Source organism: Odocoileus virginianus, chromosome 7 (genome assembly GCF_023699985.2).
Source record: "Odocoileus virginianus isolate 20LAN1187 ecotype Illinois chromosome 7, Ovbor_1.2, whole genome shotgun sequence".
Lineage (NCBI taxonomy): Eukaryota > Metazoa > Chordata > Mammalia > Artiodactyla > Cervidae > Odocoileus > Odocoileus virginianus.
The window spans coordinates 41,512,009-41,532,205 of NC_069680.1; the positions used below are offsets into that span (position 1 = coordinate 41,512,009).

The 20,197-nt window shown below is 40.0% G+C and overlaps 1 protein-coding gene across 2 annotated transcripts in view; it reads right to left on the reverse strand.

The window, feature by feature from the left end:
* PRKG1 (protein kinase cGMP-dependent 1) overlaps positions 1-20,197 on the reverse strand; it is a 1,335,516-nt gene that overhangs the window by 1,234,393 nt on the left and 80,926 nt on the right. The window contains exon 1 of one of the 2 annotated variants that reach the window (XM_070470570.1): positions 12,239-13,391. The exons of the other annotated variant lie outside the window; for it this stretch is intronic. Within the exon in view, the coding sequence (XP_070326671.1) occupies positions 12,239-12,549 (311 nt within the window). The 5' untranslated portion in view covers positions 12,550-13,391. Of the gene's footprint in view, positions 1-12,238; positions 13,392-20,197 lie in introns of those variants that run through there. 2 annotated transcript variants of the gene reach the window in all.

Below are 20,197 nucleotides of genomic sequence, written 5' to 3' on the forward strand. Positions count from 1 at the left end.
TCTTTAGTGACTAAAGCACCCACCACCACTACCACAAAAAGGAACACAATCATGAAAGAGAATTGAAAAAGGACAAATCCTTTAAAAAAATGAGTTGGGACAATCAACGAGACACATGGCACAGAGAGAACACGCATGGACTCTGGGGTCACACACATGTGCTTTTGCCTGTTTCAACCTACAGTTTTATTTTGAGCAAGTTGTTTAACTTCTCTGTGCCTCACTTTCTCTATCTGAATAAATGGGATGAAGGGTACCTACTTTATCAAATTACTGTGAGAACTAAATGAGAAAGCTTATGTAGTCTACAGTCAGGCAAATATTTTAGTAATAATTAGCAGTAGCAGCAGTAGCAACACTAATTGGCCAGTAAAGACCAGGCTTAAAAGTGACAATTATTACCTTCATTTTATAAAGGATTTCAGTAAAGATGAGAGCGACTGTTCTATGTCTAGGGGGGGGAAAAAGAAGAAAAGATAAAGAATGAGTCTAGTTTGAACAAGAAACCCTTAATCATGATGAAGCAATTGACTGAACTACAAAAAGAACTTCTGAAATATGGTGATGGTAGTCAAGAAGAAAAGGGGGAAATCTATCATGATTTAAAAACTCACTAGCAAGGGTTCACCTCGGTGTTATTTAATGACCTCTAAGTTCATCTAGCAGAAAAAGCCAGTCTTGTCAAGACAAATAATGTCTACTTGAGATCTTTTCCATCTATCACACTGACAGTAACCCTTAGGAATCCAGAAGACAGAGCACTGCTCTGTGATGATAAATGACTTACAGGGCACAGGACTTCAGCGGTGGTACCAAAAGAAAAAGACAAGCCACAGAAGAGAAAGGGTCAACTGGGAAAGATAGCCTTCTCTGTGACGAGCAGTGTTCTGTTTCACATCTTAGTATGAAGGTTCTGGTGACATGCTTCATCTGGTTTATCTCTCTGCACATTCTGCTGTGAGCTCTTTACCAAAGGTTGTTTTTTTTTTTTTTTTTTAATATCAGTTCTTTTTATCTCTTCATTTTTGAGATAACAGAAGGGTAACTCTGGATTGCTTAAAATAACCATATTATAGATGGACTCTAACTTTCAGTGGAAATAACAGGATTCTCTTTAAATATCAGAATTCTCTGAAATAATTTCTTGTAATAATCCATAAACATGTAAACACTCATACATATATAATCTTCGAAGCATCTAACTTCTCCATTCCCAGAACTTTTCAGTACCTACTCAATATTATTTCCAATGCCACAGACTATAGTCTTCTAGTAGTTCTCTTTCGAAAAAACAAAAACCTCTTTAAAAAAAAATAGACTAGCTATTTCCCACCAAAACTCAAAAAGAAAGGGAAAAAGACATCTTAATGCCTTAAGCAAAGCATAAAAAAGGCAAAGGCCAGATGAATTCATGAAGTATGCAAAGAGGTGGCAAGAAGATAATAAAAGATGTTTCATTCACAGTGGGCTCCTTATTGTATTTCTTTGCCATTCCTTTTCATGAGGACTATTTCAAAGTAATAATCATTTAATTTTATGCTATTCAATGCTTCATGAACAAGAAGTCATTTAGTTCTTGTTTCTTTTTTTCTTTCAGTAAGAGAGTGTAGATCTCCATACTAAATAATACTAAAACATCTAGAAGGCAGTCAGGCAGATTACAATTTTTCATGCTGTATTTTTCTTTTATGAAGAACAACAAAAAGTCTGAAGTTAGATTTTGAAGAAAATGACTAGCCCCTGATGAAGGCTACCACTACAAAGAAACAGTCAAGCAGAGTTCCTTTCAAAATATTCTAAAGCTTTCGGATCTACAAGAAACATTGTTCATACAAATGGATAATGGAGTTGAATATTATTTTTTTATAAAGTATTAAGTGAATGACTAGAAACTTTGAGCAATTCTTTCATTCTGCACTGTACCAAATGCTGTGGGAGAAAAAGGATTTTCCTCTAAATTCAGAAATGTAAAAGTTCTCAAAATAAAAAAGTGATTCACTGAACAGATCTCCCAACCAAAAAATGACTCTTACTTTGCTGAGTGTCTCTGGACTTCCTTTTCTAACCTTTGGTATCCTCAGATAGTTACTAAATATGTGTTATTGTTGTTCAGTCACTAAGTTGCGTCCAACTTTCTGCGATCCCATGGACTGTAGCATGCCAGGCTCCTCTGTCCTCCACTATCTCCCAGAGTTTGCTCAAACTCATGTCCATTGAGTCAATGGTGCTATCTAACCATTTCATCCTCTGCGGCCCCCTTCTCCTTTTGCTTTCAATCTATCCCAGCATCAGGGTCTTTTCTAATGAGTCAGCTCTTCGCATAAGATGGCCAAAGTATTGGCGCTTCAGCATCAGTTCTTCCAGTGAATATTCAGGGTTTATTTCCTTTAAGATTGACTAGTTTGATATTCCTGAAGCCCAAGAGAATCTCAAGAGTCTTCTCCAGCACTGCAATTTGAAAGAATCATTCTTCAGGACTCAGTCTTCATGGTCCAACTCACACATCCATACATGACTACTGGGAAAATCATAGCTTTGACTACACGGACTGCTGTTGGCAAAGTGGTGTCTCTGCTTTTTAATACGCTGTCTAGGTTTTTCACAGTTTTCCTTCCAATGAGCAAGTGTCTTTTAATTTCATGACTGCAGTCACCAACCACAGTGATTTTGGAGTCCAAGAAAAGAAAATCCGTCACTGCTTCCACTTTTTCCCCTTCTACTTGCTGCAGTTAGGAAGAATGAAGACCATGATTCACAGAGTTCCACAGTGCAAGCAGTGGACTCTAGGCTTTAATCCTCCGCATCTTTTCTTTTCTCTCCTTCCACTGGCATGAGTTGCCACCGCAGGCTTAGCAAAGTAGTACTTGTCATTTTTAGATGTTTAATATTCCTCTGTAAAGGGTATGGTGACACCCTGTCAAAACCATGCAAGTCAAATATGAGGCCATCTTTTTTCCCTCATGGTAATATAAAATGTGTTTTTCAGTCACCAATGATTTAGGCAGAACACATCTTAAGAAGATGTAAATGAGAGCTATGCTGGCTTATATAGCATGCTCACCAGCCACCTGTAAACGCCAAAAAGAATGACCAATCCACCCTGCAGTCCATCAGTAGCAATAACTCCAGGGGGGGCAAAATTTAAAATTCCCATTTTTCTTGCTTGTCATGACAACTCTTTTTTTCTTTCCTCCCAGTCCAGACTTAGAAGCACTGTCAACACCATAATTTATTGATAGAGTTGGACCATTAAGATGATCTACAGTATATTCAGAAAGAGATGTTTTTCCCTCACATTATCTCATTATTCCTTGGCCTAAATCTGGTGAAAGCTTGATAGCACTGTAATACAATTGTTTTAGAAAATAGCAAAACTACTGTGCTTAACTAAAGTGTATTTGTCATCACTGACATGGAACACAATTAACCAAATTAAACTGACTGCTGATACTATAATTATTTCAAGTTCAAAGAAATACAATGCTACTCATAAAGAGCAGATATGGTCTTAAAGTAAGAAAATATAACTGAGCATTAGAAGGTCCACAGCATTAAGAGATCTGCTTTTGAGACATATTAACAATTTAAACTATTAACATATACTTTTGCAGGGCTTAAGTTACTTCACCTCTATATGGAAGGCAATGAAATTGCACCTGTCATAAAGGATTTCTGGTGAAGTTCAATTAGCACTTATGATCTTTAGACAGCCAAAGATAATTAACATTTTTTTAAAAATTGTAGATGCAGGTGGAAGTAGCATATATTGACACTAAATTGTCACTGATTCTTTTTCTATACAATTCTCCATCCTTTTATATCTTGGATTATAAAAATTCTAAGACACAGATCCTTTCCCAGGGTCCTACCATCAATGCTGACCCTCTTTCTGCTACTAACTGCTAAAGCTACACAGGTGAACACATGCTTTAGTTTGCGTTTCCTTTACTGTTGCTAATTCCTTTTGTCCTTCCCATTTAGGTCCAATAATCAAATGCATGACAAGAAACTGGATTCATAATGAAAGTGTTTACTTTCCTTATGATTACCTTCCCTATGTAATTCATGTCCCCAACCCTCTGTGCAGCCTTAGGACATCTACTCTGCTGTTGCTCTGTCAGCTGAATACATTTTCATGTTTCAGTAGGAGGGAGAAAGAAGCAAGAAAGCTTCTCACTGACTCCAATTCGAAAGAGATTTTTTTTTTTTACCAAAAAAGTATAAGCAATTATATTACATGTTTTCATCATTTATATAAAGTACTATACTGATTGATCCTTACCTGAGAAGATAATGATTCAATTACACATGTAAATAGGCTCCTATCAGAGAAAATTAGGGACATCTTAAAGACTTTGTATTTTGTTTTGTTTTTTAACAATATAAGGGGAAAGGGCTAGAGAGAGACCCAAAACTTGGCAATCGGAGCAGCAATGAGGTTGTGACCACAAGGCGTAGGAATTCCCAGCGCTTTTGGGAGCTTTTCTGAGAGACACACCAAGACACAACTGTCACATCAGTCCTCTCGTTTGTCAGCAGGGCCCAGCCCTGTTCACTACTCAGACCAGACCGTCTGGAAAGGGGGCTGAGAGCTTGATGTACTAGCTCTGCTTTCTCTGAAGCCTCCCTGGAAAGTACTCCTCAGCCTGAGCTCAGGCTGTTTGCCTTAAAAGGATAAAATATCTGTAGGAGGAAAAAAAAAACTTTAGCTGGCTACAGAGACATCACATACCAGAAGAGGAGGCACTAGGACCCTGTGCGTCTCTCCCGAGGAGGGGCTAGTCATTGTTTCACCTTGAAATACAGAACATTTCACAGAAGCATCTGGGATACCAGGAAACAATCTTATTGGCTCACGAGGCAGCTCCCCTCGGTGAGAGTGGAAAACAAACTTGGGCGGATGGCTGACCCTAAGGTGTCATATTTGAATCGTGGCCAGGACTCACGGCTGGCAAGAAAGAGGGAAGCATACTTACCCATGGAAGGGAGCTGCTGCCACTTTCTGTGGCCCAGAGCCGTGCAGGTCACCCCAGAGATCATGGTGAAAGTGACAGGTGTGGGTGCTATGGAAAGTGGGAAACTGGATCTGTCTGGCTCCACTGCAAGCAGGGGATTAGGGTTAGTAAAAAAGAAAAAAAAGGAACCAAGAAAAGTGCTTTCCCAGGGGATGGCAATTCCAGGAACCTGTAGGAGCTGACATGGAATGAGCCACCAGGAGGTTCTCGATCCTGGCTGCATGTTAGAGTCGTCTTGGGAATGCAAACAATATACCTCCACTTCCAGCCCACCAAGGGGCAATTAAATCAGAATCCCTGGAGGTGGCACCCCAGGAAAAACTGTTTTTTAATTCCTGAGGTGATTCTAACATGAAGCCTAGGGTTGAGAACCGATGAACTTGGTAAGGTAATGATTATTTCTTTGAGAGAATAAACAACAGGCATTAACTAAATAGTATACACCTACGATTTGGAAAAAACAAAAACAAAACCCTGTTGCTTTTCCAAGTCCTTAGTAGTTAAAGGTTTTAGCCAACAGACACATTCAACTCTTTAAGTGGGAAGTTTATCCTGTTGCTTTAATATTTCTCTCCCTCTCCCCTCTCACCCTCCCTTTCTCTCTCTCTCTCTCTCTCTCATACACACACACACAGACACACACACACACAGACACACACACCTGTTGTCTTCTCATCAGACTGTTTCCTACATCATGCTGTTCACTGGAACTATCTGAGAAATCTTTAAAAAACACTGATGGTTGGCTTCCACCTCCAGACATTCTGATTTTAATGAGTTTGGGGTTTTTCTTTAAAGCTCCTCAGATGATTCTAATGTGCAGCAGTAAAGTTTGGCAACCAAACTTTGGTTTGGTCCTGTCTTATTTTTTCCACTTTTCCCCAAACACTTCTGCTTCCTATTTAATTACTGGTGAGCAGATACTCCCCACAGAACAGCCTTTATGGTATCTATTAGGATCATGAAACTGCCTAATCCTCCCATCCCTTTGGGAAGCAGAAGAACCTAGAGGCTAATGAGAAGGGCTCTCAAGTTCAAATTCCAATTCAGCCTTTTACAAAGTGTGTGACTTTGAGCAAGTTACTTAGCTTCTCTGAATTTCAGTGTCTTGTCCCTCACTGTCATGAAATGGGATAATCCGGAGTGTTTCTCACAAGGTTATTTGACCAAAAAAAGACAATCTGTGCAAAGCACCGAGAGCAGAGGTCTGACACAGAGTAAGGGCCCAATAAATGTCAGCCATTGCGATCATGATGGGCAACCATTCTGACCTATGTTTTTCAGAAACAGCGATGCACTGACTTACCCTCCACTTTCTTTTTCTGCATGATGGCCTGCACAAAGACCATCAAGCCCTCCCTGGTATCAGACTAAAGGATATTTCAAAGGGACAATACGAGGTATTCAAAACAAGCATTGGTCTAAAGGGAAACATTTTAATGGTTTTTTAACCAAAATTCCAGTATGGTTTCAACTCCCAAAGGAGGCCAGCCATTGGTACATTCCAATTCGGGTGTTTTCACACACAAAGTTCTCTCTTACCTGTAATTTCTGTTTCAGTCTCATTGCCTATTCACTTGCCCACAAAGCCCACTAATCCTTTTCAACTTGGCAAACATGCCATAGCTTTCACAGTAGTCATCCTGTTTTGCCCTTTCCTGTCCTCCTGACACACATCTCTTCTTCCCACTCCCTCCTGCTTCTTTCCTATTAATAACTATGATTAAAAAGCCCATTCAGAAGCAAGATGCTTTGAGAGTATACTATTAGTCCCACCTTTTGCTCAACATCTGTTCTGTGTAGCTACAGATTCTGTGCTCTTGTTTACATTTACATGACAGTTTTGGAGGGAGAACATCCCTCTGCTCTTAGAAACAAGATATATTCGGAGTTCAAACAGGCTGCACATACTTAACTTACCAGAAAACACATTTGAAGGAGGTGCCGAGGAATGCAGTCATTATAGAAGAAGGTGAGAAGGAAGGGGAACTGGTGTCAGAAGGCTGGGTGTGTGGAAATAAGAGAGGGACTGTCAGGGAAGGGGTGGCAAACAGCGCCAGCTCAACAGTTCAGATTAGGATTCAAAATGCCACAGATGTGATTGCATAATAAGCTGTTGCGCATACGGGTAAATGCTGCTTTCAGCATGCTCTTATTTATCATATTGTCTTGCGTTCTCAGAGCGTGGAACATTCAAGTCGGAGGGTCTGAGTGCTAGCATCGGGCCCAGTTCTCTGGGACAGGCAGCAGCACCTATGGCAAAAATGGGAGAAAGACCAGCAGTCTGGTGTTCGAATCTGGTTGCTAGGATACTATGGAGACCCTCCATTGCTAGGCAGACAGGGAGAAAAAAAAATGCGTCCATATGCCTTATAACCTGCAAACAGCAACAATAGAGACATCACCCTCCTTCTTCTATCCTTTCCCATTAAGAATCCAAACCCAACTCTTTAGTGAAATAAAAGTAGTGGAAGCTTGGAAATGTGGCCCAGGAGAGCAAGAAACTTGGTCATTTATATTCTCAGGCAGTTTCTAGAGCTACTCTATTGAAGAGCTTGTTGGTATTTTCATTATAAGCCCCATTTTAGGGGCACAAACTGTGCTTCAAAATACCCTAATATGGTTTTAACAGCCTGGTCTTATTTTTATAAAGGCTGCTACAACTTCAATTTTATTGCATAGACTATAATGTCAAATTAACAATCAAACTTAAATTGGATAGTCTATTAGAATAATGTTAAGTTGGAATTGAACTCCCCCATAAGAACAAGAAAGATGAATTTACAAAATCAGCTTGAGGTTCAAGTGCCACCTAGGTTCTGTTTGCTGGGGTGTGTGAAGAATCCACCATGCTAGTTTGTGGCATAAAACGAGATTATTTCCAGTGGGAACATTCAGAAGTGAGTGGAAAGAGGAACTTGTTTTCTTTAAGAGTGGAACTCAGCTTCTTTAAGAGTGTTAATCATCTGCTTGGTTAAATTAAATATCATTACCTAGTCAGGATAGTTTTAGTTATTATCAGAACCATGCAGGTGGGGGATGCTGGGCTGGAATGACATTCTGAGATTCAGAGCTTTACTAATGGGTAACAATTAGTCCTCGGTGTAAGTGTGCATGCATGCACGTGCACACACACACACACACACACACACACCCCTCAATTATTCTAAAAACAAGCAAAAACGCCCTCTCAGCTAGTCATCCTGATCCTCTCTGACTGAAGCGTAGTTTTCCTCAATTCCCACACGGTATTCTGGTACAGGCACTAGTTGCTGTGATTCCCCAGATGTACCCTCTGCTTTCCTTTGTGGTCTTGACCCTTTGCTGATAGCCCTCCCCACCCTAACCCCACCACTCTCACCCCATCACCACGCACCTACATCATGCCATCGATCAAACACTTTAAACACCTCAACTTCCACAAGAGTTTCTGATACCATAAAATTAAATGGGCTCAATTTTTGTTTTGCCAACGTCTTAGGGATCTCCTATGTGACTTGCCTTACTCTATTTCTAGAATATTCTCATGTGCAGTATTGTTAAGCCCTGGTTAACTCCTTTGTGATAGGACTCACACATCTCACATCTGAATGCCTGACACTAACTTGCACATGGTCATCTGAATGCCTGACACTAACTTGCATGTTCCACAAAAGTGCTGAACTGACCTACTGGACGTATCTGAAATGTAATTGTTACCTCTGATGATACTTATGCTTTACTATTATGCCATCTATGATTACACTAAAATCCTAGAATTTTCCCAACTTCCTAACAGATAGCCTTTAGGAAGATTCTATTTCTCCTGAAATGCACTATGTCAAGGCTTAAAAAATAATCAGATAAGATTGTGTTAAAATTAATGCCTCCCTAAAAATAAGAAGAATATATTTCTTTTTATCCTCAGCTCTCCAAAGTCCTTCACAGTCAAGCGTGTCATGTTACAAAACAAAACACATCATCATCCTTTGAAATTCAGTTACCTCTGGGCTAACAGCTTAACAAAAATACAGAGACACTAACAACTTCTGACAGGAACTCAACCCTTAGGACAGCAAAATGGAAAGGACTTGAGAATATTTACCATAGGTAAAGGGTTTAGAGATCAACATACCAGTGACTGAATGTTCCAACCTACCACAGAGTCAAATTTCAGGAATAAACTAGCATGAAATAAAATTACTTTAAAAATCCATGAGAACTACACTGTCTGCATAATCAACAGGCCATCTGGTAAAAAAAAAAAAAAAAATATTTTATACAGTTTTCATCTTTAAGGATTTATTTACCTAATTCAATCCAAAACATACAGTCTGATAGTTTTACCTTCTCAAGTAGTTATTTAGGAGCAGTGGAGTATAGATTCCAATTTGCTAATCAGTTCTTTTGCCCATCACATTCACAACAGAAAAAGGGTTTTCGGGTTATTTCTACACATGTGTAAAAGAGTCAAACAAAAATACCAGCCCTCATAAGCACTCACAGGTGTAGCAGGAGTGCCTGGCTTTGAGCTGGAATCCCACACAGCCTTCCCTCCAATTCCTAGCATACAGGGAAACTCCAAACCAGAACTATTAAGATGATTTAAGTTCATAAGTTAATTTACATGTTATACTATTTGTCAAATGATTACTTTAAAAAAAACACACAGAAGTTTTTTAAAGATTCTAATCCTTAGAAGGCAACCTCAGTAAGCAAAAAGTAAACATACATATATGTATACATCAGATAACTGAGTAGGACATTCTCTGGACAGTTACCTACATCCAGTAGAAAGAGAATAGAAAACTACATGAGCATGAATTTGCAATCAATTTTGGGCTATTTTGATTATTTCATTTTAACTCAAACTCTCAAAAATCTGCAAGTTTTAAAAAGATGACCAAATTTAGGCTGAACTAAAAATATAAAGATATAAACACTTGTTGCCAGTAAGTTGGTATAATCAAATTGTTTATAGTGAAATAAACAGAAATTCAAACACGTCTCCTTCATTTTGGTTAAGTTTCCCTAATTCTTCGTGGAACTACCTTGTATGATCATTCAAATGACCTAAGTGTAATCATTTTGCATACAATATGCTTCTCCTCTTACCAAAGGTACACTCTACCACGCAAGCCAATTTTATTCTAGTTTTCTTTATGTAAGTGTGAAAAAAGAACAGATGTTTTTCCAAAATTATTTAAGTTTGGAAGACATTCATTCTATAGTTTTCTTCAATATAAATCCTTCAGAATCCCCAAACCCTTCATGGTGATACCTTAATAGCTGACTTCCTAAAAGTACAAGTTATTAAATAAAGATCAGAATGCAAATGCACAGTGTGGTTCAACTGATAAAATGCTGATCATAACCGGATGTTGTGAATTATTTGCCAATTTCATTTTCCACCATGGACTTAAAAAAAAAAATCTAGTTGTTCTGTATGTCATGCAGTAAGAGATTTCTAAAACTTTACCACATTATACAGCTCAGACTACACTGCCTAGATTCCTTTAGATCTTGTCCGATAAATTGTTTCATTGGAGTTATCAGCTGGCTTGATCATGCTTCAAATAAAACTGATTAAAATGGTCTTTTTAAGAAAGGAGAGTTTGCTCTGAGTTACTCCAAAGTCCTGCCGATACTAAAATGAGATCCTATGGTGTGCTGAAAGATGCAGAGAGCTGTCTTTGAGTTATTTTTTTCATTATGCAAAACTTGGCCCTGGAGAGATGGCCATGTACCTCGTTAGCTGAAACAGGCAAGCATGTCAGCACTGCAAATTAACTTACCGGAGAATTCTGAAGTGGATTCAGATCATTCAGGTTTCTAAAGTAGATCTAAATCCACTCAACTATTAGGGCAACCTGGTGAGGTTAGAATCTCAGAAATGTGTATCTTTATTGTCTTTTCTCCCCACACAGAGAATACCAATTCCTCCTTAAGCTAAATCTGCATGAGGAAACAGCAAATGTTCTATGGCAACCAACAAGGAGAGGAACAAGTCTAAGTTTTCAAAACTATAATTAGTATATACTCACAATCTGTCCCCCCCCGGCCCGATCCAATAAATACAAATGGGAACAGTCCAATACTCTTTCTCCTTATATTAAATCTTTGTGTTTATTAAGTGAAAGGCTCCCAGGGACCTTGTATTATTATGTAACACGTGTCATCCAGCCAGTGTGATGTAGTTTCAAATAGAGTAGCAAATCACTTGGTTTATCAATTCTGTCATTAGTAACTTAAAATACCATTCATCTAGGTGCTTATTCTGTGTTAACTTCGTGTTCCTGCCACTTTACTATCCATAAGAACTCCAAGTTGAGTGATGTGTAACAAGTTCCATTCAACTTTCCCATCCAGGTTGTGAAACCCACTGACATCAGAACTACACAACTGTTTAAAAAGCTAGAACAATACCAGAGTGGTTTCATCAGAAGCCAGGAGTGAGGCAAATAACGTGTCCACGATGTCAATAAAGGTAAGTGGACTTCTCTTCATCTGACCCTGGAAACATGTAACCTTCTGGGGGAGACAGAGGCACCCCATTAGCAACATTATATTAAGTCCTTAAGGAATATAAGCAATATTCTCCCTCAAATATTATGAAAAAAATATTTTTAAAAAATCAACAGACTAGGTTTCCATTTGTGGATTGTAAATGTCATCCAATTCTGGAAATCAAAAACTCTTTCCTTTTATATGTGTATCTGCTTATTTTTGACACTTTAATGATGCCAGAACATCAGGTTTGAAGGGTACCAGCGAGAATCGCCAGCATGTAGAGAAATCCGGGAGAGCCACAAAGCATAGAAAGTAAGGGTGATAGCAGACGCATTTCAAGTCTGATGAGCCTGCAGTTAGGATTTTCCGTTTGGGCAGGTTTGCCAGGGCATTTAGGAGATGAGGCTTTCAATTCTCTCACTCATAGATACACAACCTGACACACACCTGGGGCGCATTCAAACTCTACGTACAGTAGACGGCCTATATGAACGTATATATGTATTAAAAAAATAGCTTGACATCTAACAAAGACAGGAAGGCAACGTAGGTGCAGTGAGTCTGGTCTGAGAAACGTGCACAGCCCCTCAAGAAGTGCGGGTTAAAATGAAACATTTCTGAGGGTGAGGATCAACAAGGCAAGCGGGAGGGGCGGGAGCCGACAGACAATACATAGACCCGCAGCTCCCCACCGACCGGGTGCCACACGGACCCGGAGCGTAACCCCTGCTTACTGTGGACTCTTGGGGTAGAAGGGCAGGGTCACATGGCTGAGATCCTGGATGTCAAAGGCGGTGGGCTCAGCGGAGATCGCCTGCCGCTTGGTTCGCGGCTCGCCTTGCAAGGTGCTCGCGCTCTGCTTCTGCGCCTGCTGGGTGGCCGGCCGGATCACCGAACGGTACTTGTCCAGCTCGTTCTGCAGCTTCTGGATCAGTTCGTCCTTCTGATCCAACTCCAGCTCCAGCTCGTCGATGAGAGCATCCCGCTGCCTCAGCTCCTCGATCTTCTCCTGGAGCGCGTACTGTAAATCCCGCAGGGTGCCCATGCTCCTCCGGGCTGCCGGGGGCTCCTTCCTGCCGCTGCTCCGCGTCTTGGGGCTTCCTCCCCTCTCCGATCAACTTTCCCCAAAGTCGCTGCTGCCTCCCGAGTGCAAAAGCTTCCTACTTGAGACCAAAGCCAGCCTTGGCTTCTGAGCATGCCCAGTCTGCCGGCTCCAGCCGCCGAGAGTTTCAGGGCAGATTCCACTTCTCCGGGCTGACTGTGAGGCTGAGAGCGGGGATAAGCCAAACGGCAGGTCGGGCCGGGCTTCCACCTGAACCGTGGCGGGCGCCGGGAAGGAGAGACGCGAGCGCGGCGGCCGGGCCGCGGGAGAAGGGGCTCGTACGGTGCGGGTGCGGTGGGGGGCTCCGAGGCCGCAGCGGGTCTGCCCGGGTCACTCGGCCGGGCGCCGAAGGAAGGCGGCGGAGAGTGTGGGGAGCCTGATAAACCTTGGGCGCGCCAGGGGATGCGCGGGCGGAGCGAGGCGGGAGCACTACTTCGGGGGCGGGGAGGCGGGCGGGAGAGGGCCGGAGGGACCCCGAGCGAACTGGGGAGGCGTCTGCCGCCCCGGAGCCTACCGGGCTGGAGGATGTGGGGGCTACGATCCCGGCGACAAGCGAGGGCAGAGCGGACTCTGCATCGTAAGCGCTCTGAGTTCTGGAGGTGTCTGGACTGGCAGCCTCGCGGAGAAAGGATCCCCAGCCTGTGGCTGAGCTCTCGCGTCTGCCTCGCCGCCTTCCTCACGGGGAGCGCCTCACACAGGTGGTAACGCTTGAAAACAAACTTGCCTCTCAGGAGGGGAGAGCGAGTCGGTGCAGGGGAGGGGTTTCCACTCACACCCGGGTGCTTTGGGGGCAGAGGGGGAGCTTTTGATCCCACCGCCACCCGCGCCAGCGTTTGCAGCTGCTTCGAATGAGTCCCCTTTCCGCTCCTTCTAAACTCGGATTCCTGAACTCTTCTTAGGGCAAAGGCCAGAACGGGATGGACTGAGCCCTAGAAAGCTGCTTAGCTTCCCCACTGTCCGTCCCACCTAACCAGTGTCTGCGGAATAGTTCACGGAAGGGCCTTCCTCCTTCCACTTGCTGAATTTGCAGCGGGGAGTCGAGGGTGGGAGGCGGGCAGGTCAAAATCACTGCGGTATTCCAAAAGTTCACTCTGAAATTGAACCATGCCTTTAAAACTACTTTCTTAGTAACCAAACTGTTAGGGCGCTAGCCTTCCCCTTGAACGGCAAAACACAAACTTTGACGAAGAGAGAAAATCTTAAAGAAAAGGGGGGACCCTAGACGGGCCGGGGTAAACTGTACACTGTACCGCCCCACCCCCACCGCCCGCATCCCTGCCTGCTCCGTATTTCCTAAAATGATGACAATTTAGATAGCATCCTTTCTGTCCAAGGGCAATTCTTCGATCATGTTTAGAATCGACCATAACACTTAAATTCCTCATATTTACCTAAATCTTCACCGAGTCACTTAAATTTTTAGCATCTTTATTAGCAGCCCTTTAATTACTATTCTTGAGAACTCAATGTTATAATCCTCGATGTTCTATTTGGCCATTCCTTAACACTAAATAAAACAAAGTAGACAGAAGATAGATTAAGATTCTGAATTGCAATCCAGAACTATTCACTGGAATCTACATTAGCCAAGGACATGTATCAGTCTCAAAAAAGGTGCTCACTTTTGCTTTCGAATTCACAACCTGTTCTAAGAAGAGCAAAAAGGAAAATGGGGAGGCGAATGAGGGAAAAAGGAGGAAAGAAAAGAACAGAACCATCTAGCTAGTGTCACCTTAATAAGCTTTTTGATGTAAAGTGTATTTAATTTTGTCTGTAATTAAGGTATAAATGAAAAAGGATACACAATCCTAAACATTCTACCCAGATTATGATTTAATTCTCTCACTAGACATGATATGACACAGTTGTTCTGCTTTCCAATGTGGATGTTTTCAGAAGTGCATTTATTTCATTATGCATTGTACAAGGTGAATGATTCCCCCAAACAAACATGGATAACTTACAAATACTGAGAGCAGTAAATAGTTCTGAATTAGTTGTTTTAATGAAAACTAAACCAAGCAGAAGTGCTCTGGCTTTGTATAACTGACTCTTCTAAAAGAGCTTCCATGACATTTTCCTTCTTCCAGGCAAAAGGCCAAATTCTTATCTTATTTAACCTATGGGAATTCTTTAATTCCATGGGAAAATGTCAAAAACTTAATGAGACTCCTTTCCTATAGATCTATTATAGGGGTCCAGGAGCCCAAGAGTTTATGTCTAAAAATATATCAGGGGCATTGTATAGGGGACATCATTAGACAACTGCTAAGCAAGCTTATGCTGTAAGGTTCATTTGAGGCTTAAATGGGGTTACTTAATGTCTTTGAGCAGCACAAAGTAAGAAGACTCTTCTTCATTTGTAGAAAGCCTGTCTACACATAAAAAGGATAAAAGAAACTAAAGCATTTTCCCCAAAAATAAAAAATTGCATTTAAACCAAGAAAAAAATGTTTTTTTAACAAAAATGAAATTTCTTCCACTGTTATGTAAATATTTTTCACTAAACTACCATAATCTATGTATCACTAGAGGATGTTACATTTTCATTATAAATGGAATTCTTGTGATACAAATATATTCCTTGATGAATCCCATGGTGAGAATCAGAAATCTGTTGTAATAAATGCAAAGAAAGTAACAGCTGAGAAGATATGGCTATTACAATTTGACTTACACTTTAAAAGATGTTCAAGTTATAAGAATATATTTGGCTGCATTACTCTATATAATGAAAAAAATAAAATTATCCTTAAATACTTTATATATGAAAAATCCTAAATTCTAGGCTTTTCTATTTTTAAAGTCAAAATAAATATTTTAAGTATTTCAGTGATGTCCCTGACTATTTGTTTAAATCTCGAGGGACCTTGGTTTTCTATCTCTACCTTTTGAGTGATTCTAATATTTTCTTAAACATCTTTTGCATTGCATTTGGTAAATGCTGGAAGTAAATTTTACATACAAAATCTAGGTATTATAGTTTCATTTCAACAGACAGATATATTTACTATATGTCTTATAATAAACTTAATTGGCTAAGTTATAATATCACAGATCACACACAAGTCTACTTTCTGCTATTAGAAAGTGGCTGCCGCAAATTTGGGGTGGAATGAAACTGCATATATTCAGCTTCCCACTGCCTAGTTGGGATGAGGTCTTGATGTTAGATGCTAAAGCACAGAACAATGCCATTTTGAAGGAACTTAATTCATATACTGGAATTCCATAGTAACTTTTCAGCAGTCTCTCTTTGTTATAGCTCTAACAGGAGCAAAATTCCAGTAGCCAGATCCACCTGTGGCATATTAATGCTCTTCAATTCTGCATCCAACCCTCATGATTGAGAATAACTAATACCACACCTTACTTAATGGGATCTCAGAATCACTTAATGAGACCTTCAGTAATTCAGCTTTATCGTAATATTGGCCATTAAAAAAATAGTCTTTTGAATGTATTATTCTACACTAAAAAACATAGCCTGAAAATAACTGTGATAACTTTGTCATCCAGCTGCCCATTCCACTGGTGCTATGGACATGGAGGCCTGGAATGCTTCAGTCCATGGGGTCGCAAAGAGTCGGACACAACTGAGCAACTAAACTGAACCAAACATTTTCTGCAAGAGTCCAAAAATCAAAATTTCCTTCTGTCATTTCATGTACATGTCTTGAACAGCAAAAAATAAAACCAAAAACAAACCAAAAACACAGCTAAGCTTTATAGGTCATATAAGCAGCCCCTTACAGAAGAATCTAGGTATAAAGGTAACTAATAGTGGTAAACACACTAGTTTGCTCTAAAATGTCCATCTTAATCGTGACCACAATAAAAATAACTAACTTCCTGGAACACTTAATGTATGACAAGCACTGTTCATGTAACCTTACGAGTTGGACATCATTTCCTTTCAGATTTGAGAAAAGGGAAGCAGAGAATCACTCATCTTGTGTTGCTGTTCAGTCTCTAAGCTGTGTCCAACTCTGCTACCCCATGAACTGTAGCACACCAGGCTCCTCTTTCCTCCATTATCTCCTGGAGTTTGCTCAAATTCATGTCCACATAGTCAGTGATGCTATCTAACCATCTCGTCACTCACCTAATATCAAATCCAGACCATTTGGTGCAGAGCTCATTCCCCTACCACTGCCCCTCACTGTGTTCTGCAGGGCTTCCAAGGGTTGGTAATGCCTTCTTCTGGATCCAGAGTGATAAGATATTAATTAACATTAACTGGCCTGACTTTGGAGTTAGGGATGTGGGAAGAGGAGAAATTTGGAAAATCGTAAAACAGTAGGAAAAATATTTTTTAAAAGTTCCTTTTCCCCAAACTGTCTTTATTTCAGCCTCATTTCATCTTCGGTTTATGGTCACCAACTTATACCCATTTACCTGGTATTGCCCTTGTTTTAATATTAAAATTGGTTGGGACTGTCCTACTTTTTACACTAAAGTCCTAGTTACACCTTGGTCCTGGGCAAACCAGGAAGGCTGATCATCCTCTATAATTCAGGAATGCAAAGCCTCTCTATTTTACAAATATTTTCATATTTTGTATTCAAAGTTACTGATAGAAAAGTAAAACCAAGGAAGATCTGTAATAATAATACCTATTGTTTTACGCACATTACAAACCCACTTACACATTTGTTTCTGTGAATATGTTTTAGGAAAGCAATCATCCAATTTCAATGCATACTAATACACCACAGGAATTGTCTTTGGACTGTAAAGGGGAGAGGAGTCAGACAATAGAATTTTAATTACTTCGATAAGTCAGACAAGGATTCAAGGCTCTCTTTTTGGTTTGCTCTTATAAAAATCTAGAATTTAGACAGATTGGATTCTTAGAGACTAAGCACAACAATTCAAGTTCCTGCTATTTGATTAACTCTTATAGGATTATATGATTATGATTATTGTGTTTGGTGACTAGATTTGGTCATCAGGAATACATATTTAAATGAATACAAATAAAAATTCTAATGGTAGGGCTGCTCTGAAGTCACACTATCACAAATGATAAGTTGTGCATGGAAAAGGGAAGAAAACCATAAAACATTAATGATGAAAAACTTACTGCAGAAACATGGAAAGTCATAGTGCCTTGTACCATACTTGCTAATGTGCTTAGAGTTTAATACCGAATTAGTGTCATACTTAATATTAGTTGAAATGAATTCTTATATTCCACTGCATAAGATGATGCTAAGTTATTACTGGACCTCGGCCTAAACTAATGTGCATGGAAAGCCATGTACTATTTACCAAGAAGAATATTTCTTTGTACTCTTTACTCAGTTGATCATCTCCAAACACCAGAAGAAACAAACGTTTTTTAAGAAGAAAAGTATTCTGTTTTCTGTGGTGTTCTTCATAAATGGAAAAGTTTTTAATATGTAAAATGGAATTTAAAATGCTTTATTCACAAAATATTTTACTAAATTTAAGTCCAGTGAATGTACACATGAGTAGGCAACATCCCTGTATCTGATTAATAAATTAGAGTTTATCAGTTCCATTTCAGTAGTGATTTTTCTGGCAGATTAAATGTACATCATTTCCTAACTCAATGATCAGCATTTCCCACAAAGTATTCAAAAATATTTGCAAAGGTAATTTTGTATTTAAAACATTATTTGACAGCATGTGGCTTACAGGAGAACAGCTCTGAGTCAATGAGTTTTTATTGTTCCTTTTAGTTTAAATAGCATTTAACCACTGATATAACTTGGCCATTTCCCTCCCACTTGTTCTGTAATCCAAATTTAAAGTAAAAGCAAAACAAACGAACAAACAAATTAAAAAAAAAACACTTTTCTAGAGAACCTCTTAAAATTAGTAAGGTGGGCAAGTACTGAAGATGTAAGAAAGATAATAGAGTACAAGTTTCAGTGAATTGACTTTCTATCAGTAAATAACTTGAATGAACTAAGCAAGAGAAAGACGGCAAAATACAACTGAGAATATCAGAGATTTGGAGGACAGGGGAAGCTATAGGCAAAAAGATATAGTCGAGAAATGTATAGAAATCTTCACTCTTGTGAACTTAATGGAAAAGTAAATATAACCTAACTTCAAATTAAAGAAACCCTTGATATTTTATTTTTACATAATTATCATGAAATGGAAGTCCAGAAATCCATCTCTAATGATACACAAATGTAGTTGGCTGGTAAAAACACAGATGTCATTCTAGGGTCAACATATGGTACACAATAGTTATAAAAGCATTACCCTTGAAACAAGGATAGAGCCCTAGGCTGGAGTTCATGAGATGCAAACACTATGCTATGTATTTGTAACCAACTGTTAAAATATCAGTCACTTTGCCCAATGTATATGTCTAGATGCTTTTCAATTGTGGTGCTGGAGAAGACTCTTGACGCTCCCTTGGACTGCAAGGAGATCAAACCAGTCAATCCTAAAGAAAATCAACCCTGAATATTCACTGGAAGGACAGATGCTGAAGCTGAAGCTCCAATACCTTGGCCACCTGATACTAAGAGTTGACTCATTTAAAAAAACTCTGATGCTGGGAAAGATTGAAGGCAGAAGGAAAGGAGAGCAGCAAAGGATAAGACGGTTAGATAGCATCACCGATTCAAAGGACATCAATTTGAGCAAACTCCGGGAGACAGTGAAGGACAGAGAAGCCTGGCATGTTGCAGTCTATGGGGTTCAGTTCAGTTCACTTCAGTCACTCAGTCGTGTCCAACTCTTTACAACCCCATAGACTACAGCACGCCAGGCCTCCTTATCCATCACCAACTCCTGTAGCTTACTCAAACACATGTCCATTGAGTTGGTGATGCCATCCAACCATCTCATCCTCTGTCATCCGCTTCTCCTCCCGTCTTCAATCTTTCCCAGCATCAGGGTCTTTTCAAATGAGTCAGCTCTTCGCATCAGGTGGCCAAAGTATTGGAGTTTCAGTGTCAACATCAGTCCTTCCAATGAATATTCAGGATTGATTTCTTTTAGGATGGACTAGTTGGATCTCCTTGCAGGCCAAGGGACTCTCAAGAGTCTTCTCCAACACGGCAGTTCAAAAGCATCAATTCTTCAGTGCTCAGCTTTATTTATAGTCCAACTCTCACATCCATACATGACTCCTGGAAAAACCATAGCCTTGACGAGATGGACCTTTGTTGGCAAAGTAATGTCTCTGCTTTTAACATGCTGTCTAGGTTGGTTAAAACTTTTCTTCCATGGAGCAAGCATCTTTTAATTTCATGGCTGTAGTCAACATCTGCAGTGATTTTGGAGCCCAAAAATATAAAGTCTGTCACTGATTCCATTGTTTTCCCATCTATTTGCCATGAGTGATGGGACCAGATGCCATGATCTTAGTTTTCTGAATGTCGAGCTTTAAGCCAACTTTTTCACTCTCCTCTTTCATTTTCATCAAGAGACTCTTTAGTTCTTCACTTCTGCCATAAGGGTGGTATCATCTCCATGTCTGAGGTTATTGATATTTCTCCCAGCAATCTTGATCCCAGCTTGTGCTGCATCCAGTCCAGTATTTCTCATGATGTATTCTGCATATAAATTAAATAAGCAGGGTGACACTATACAGCCTTGA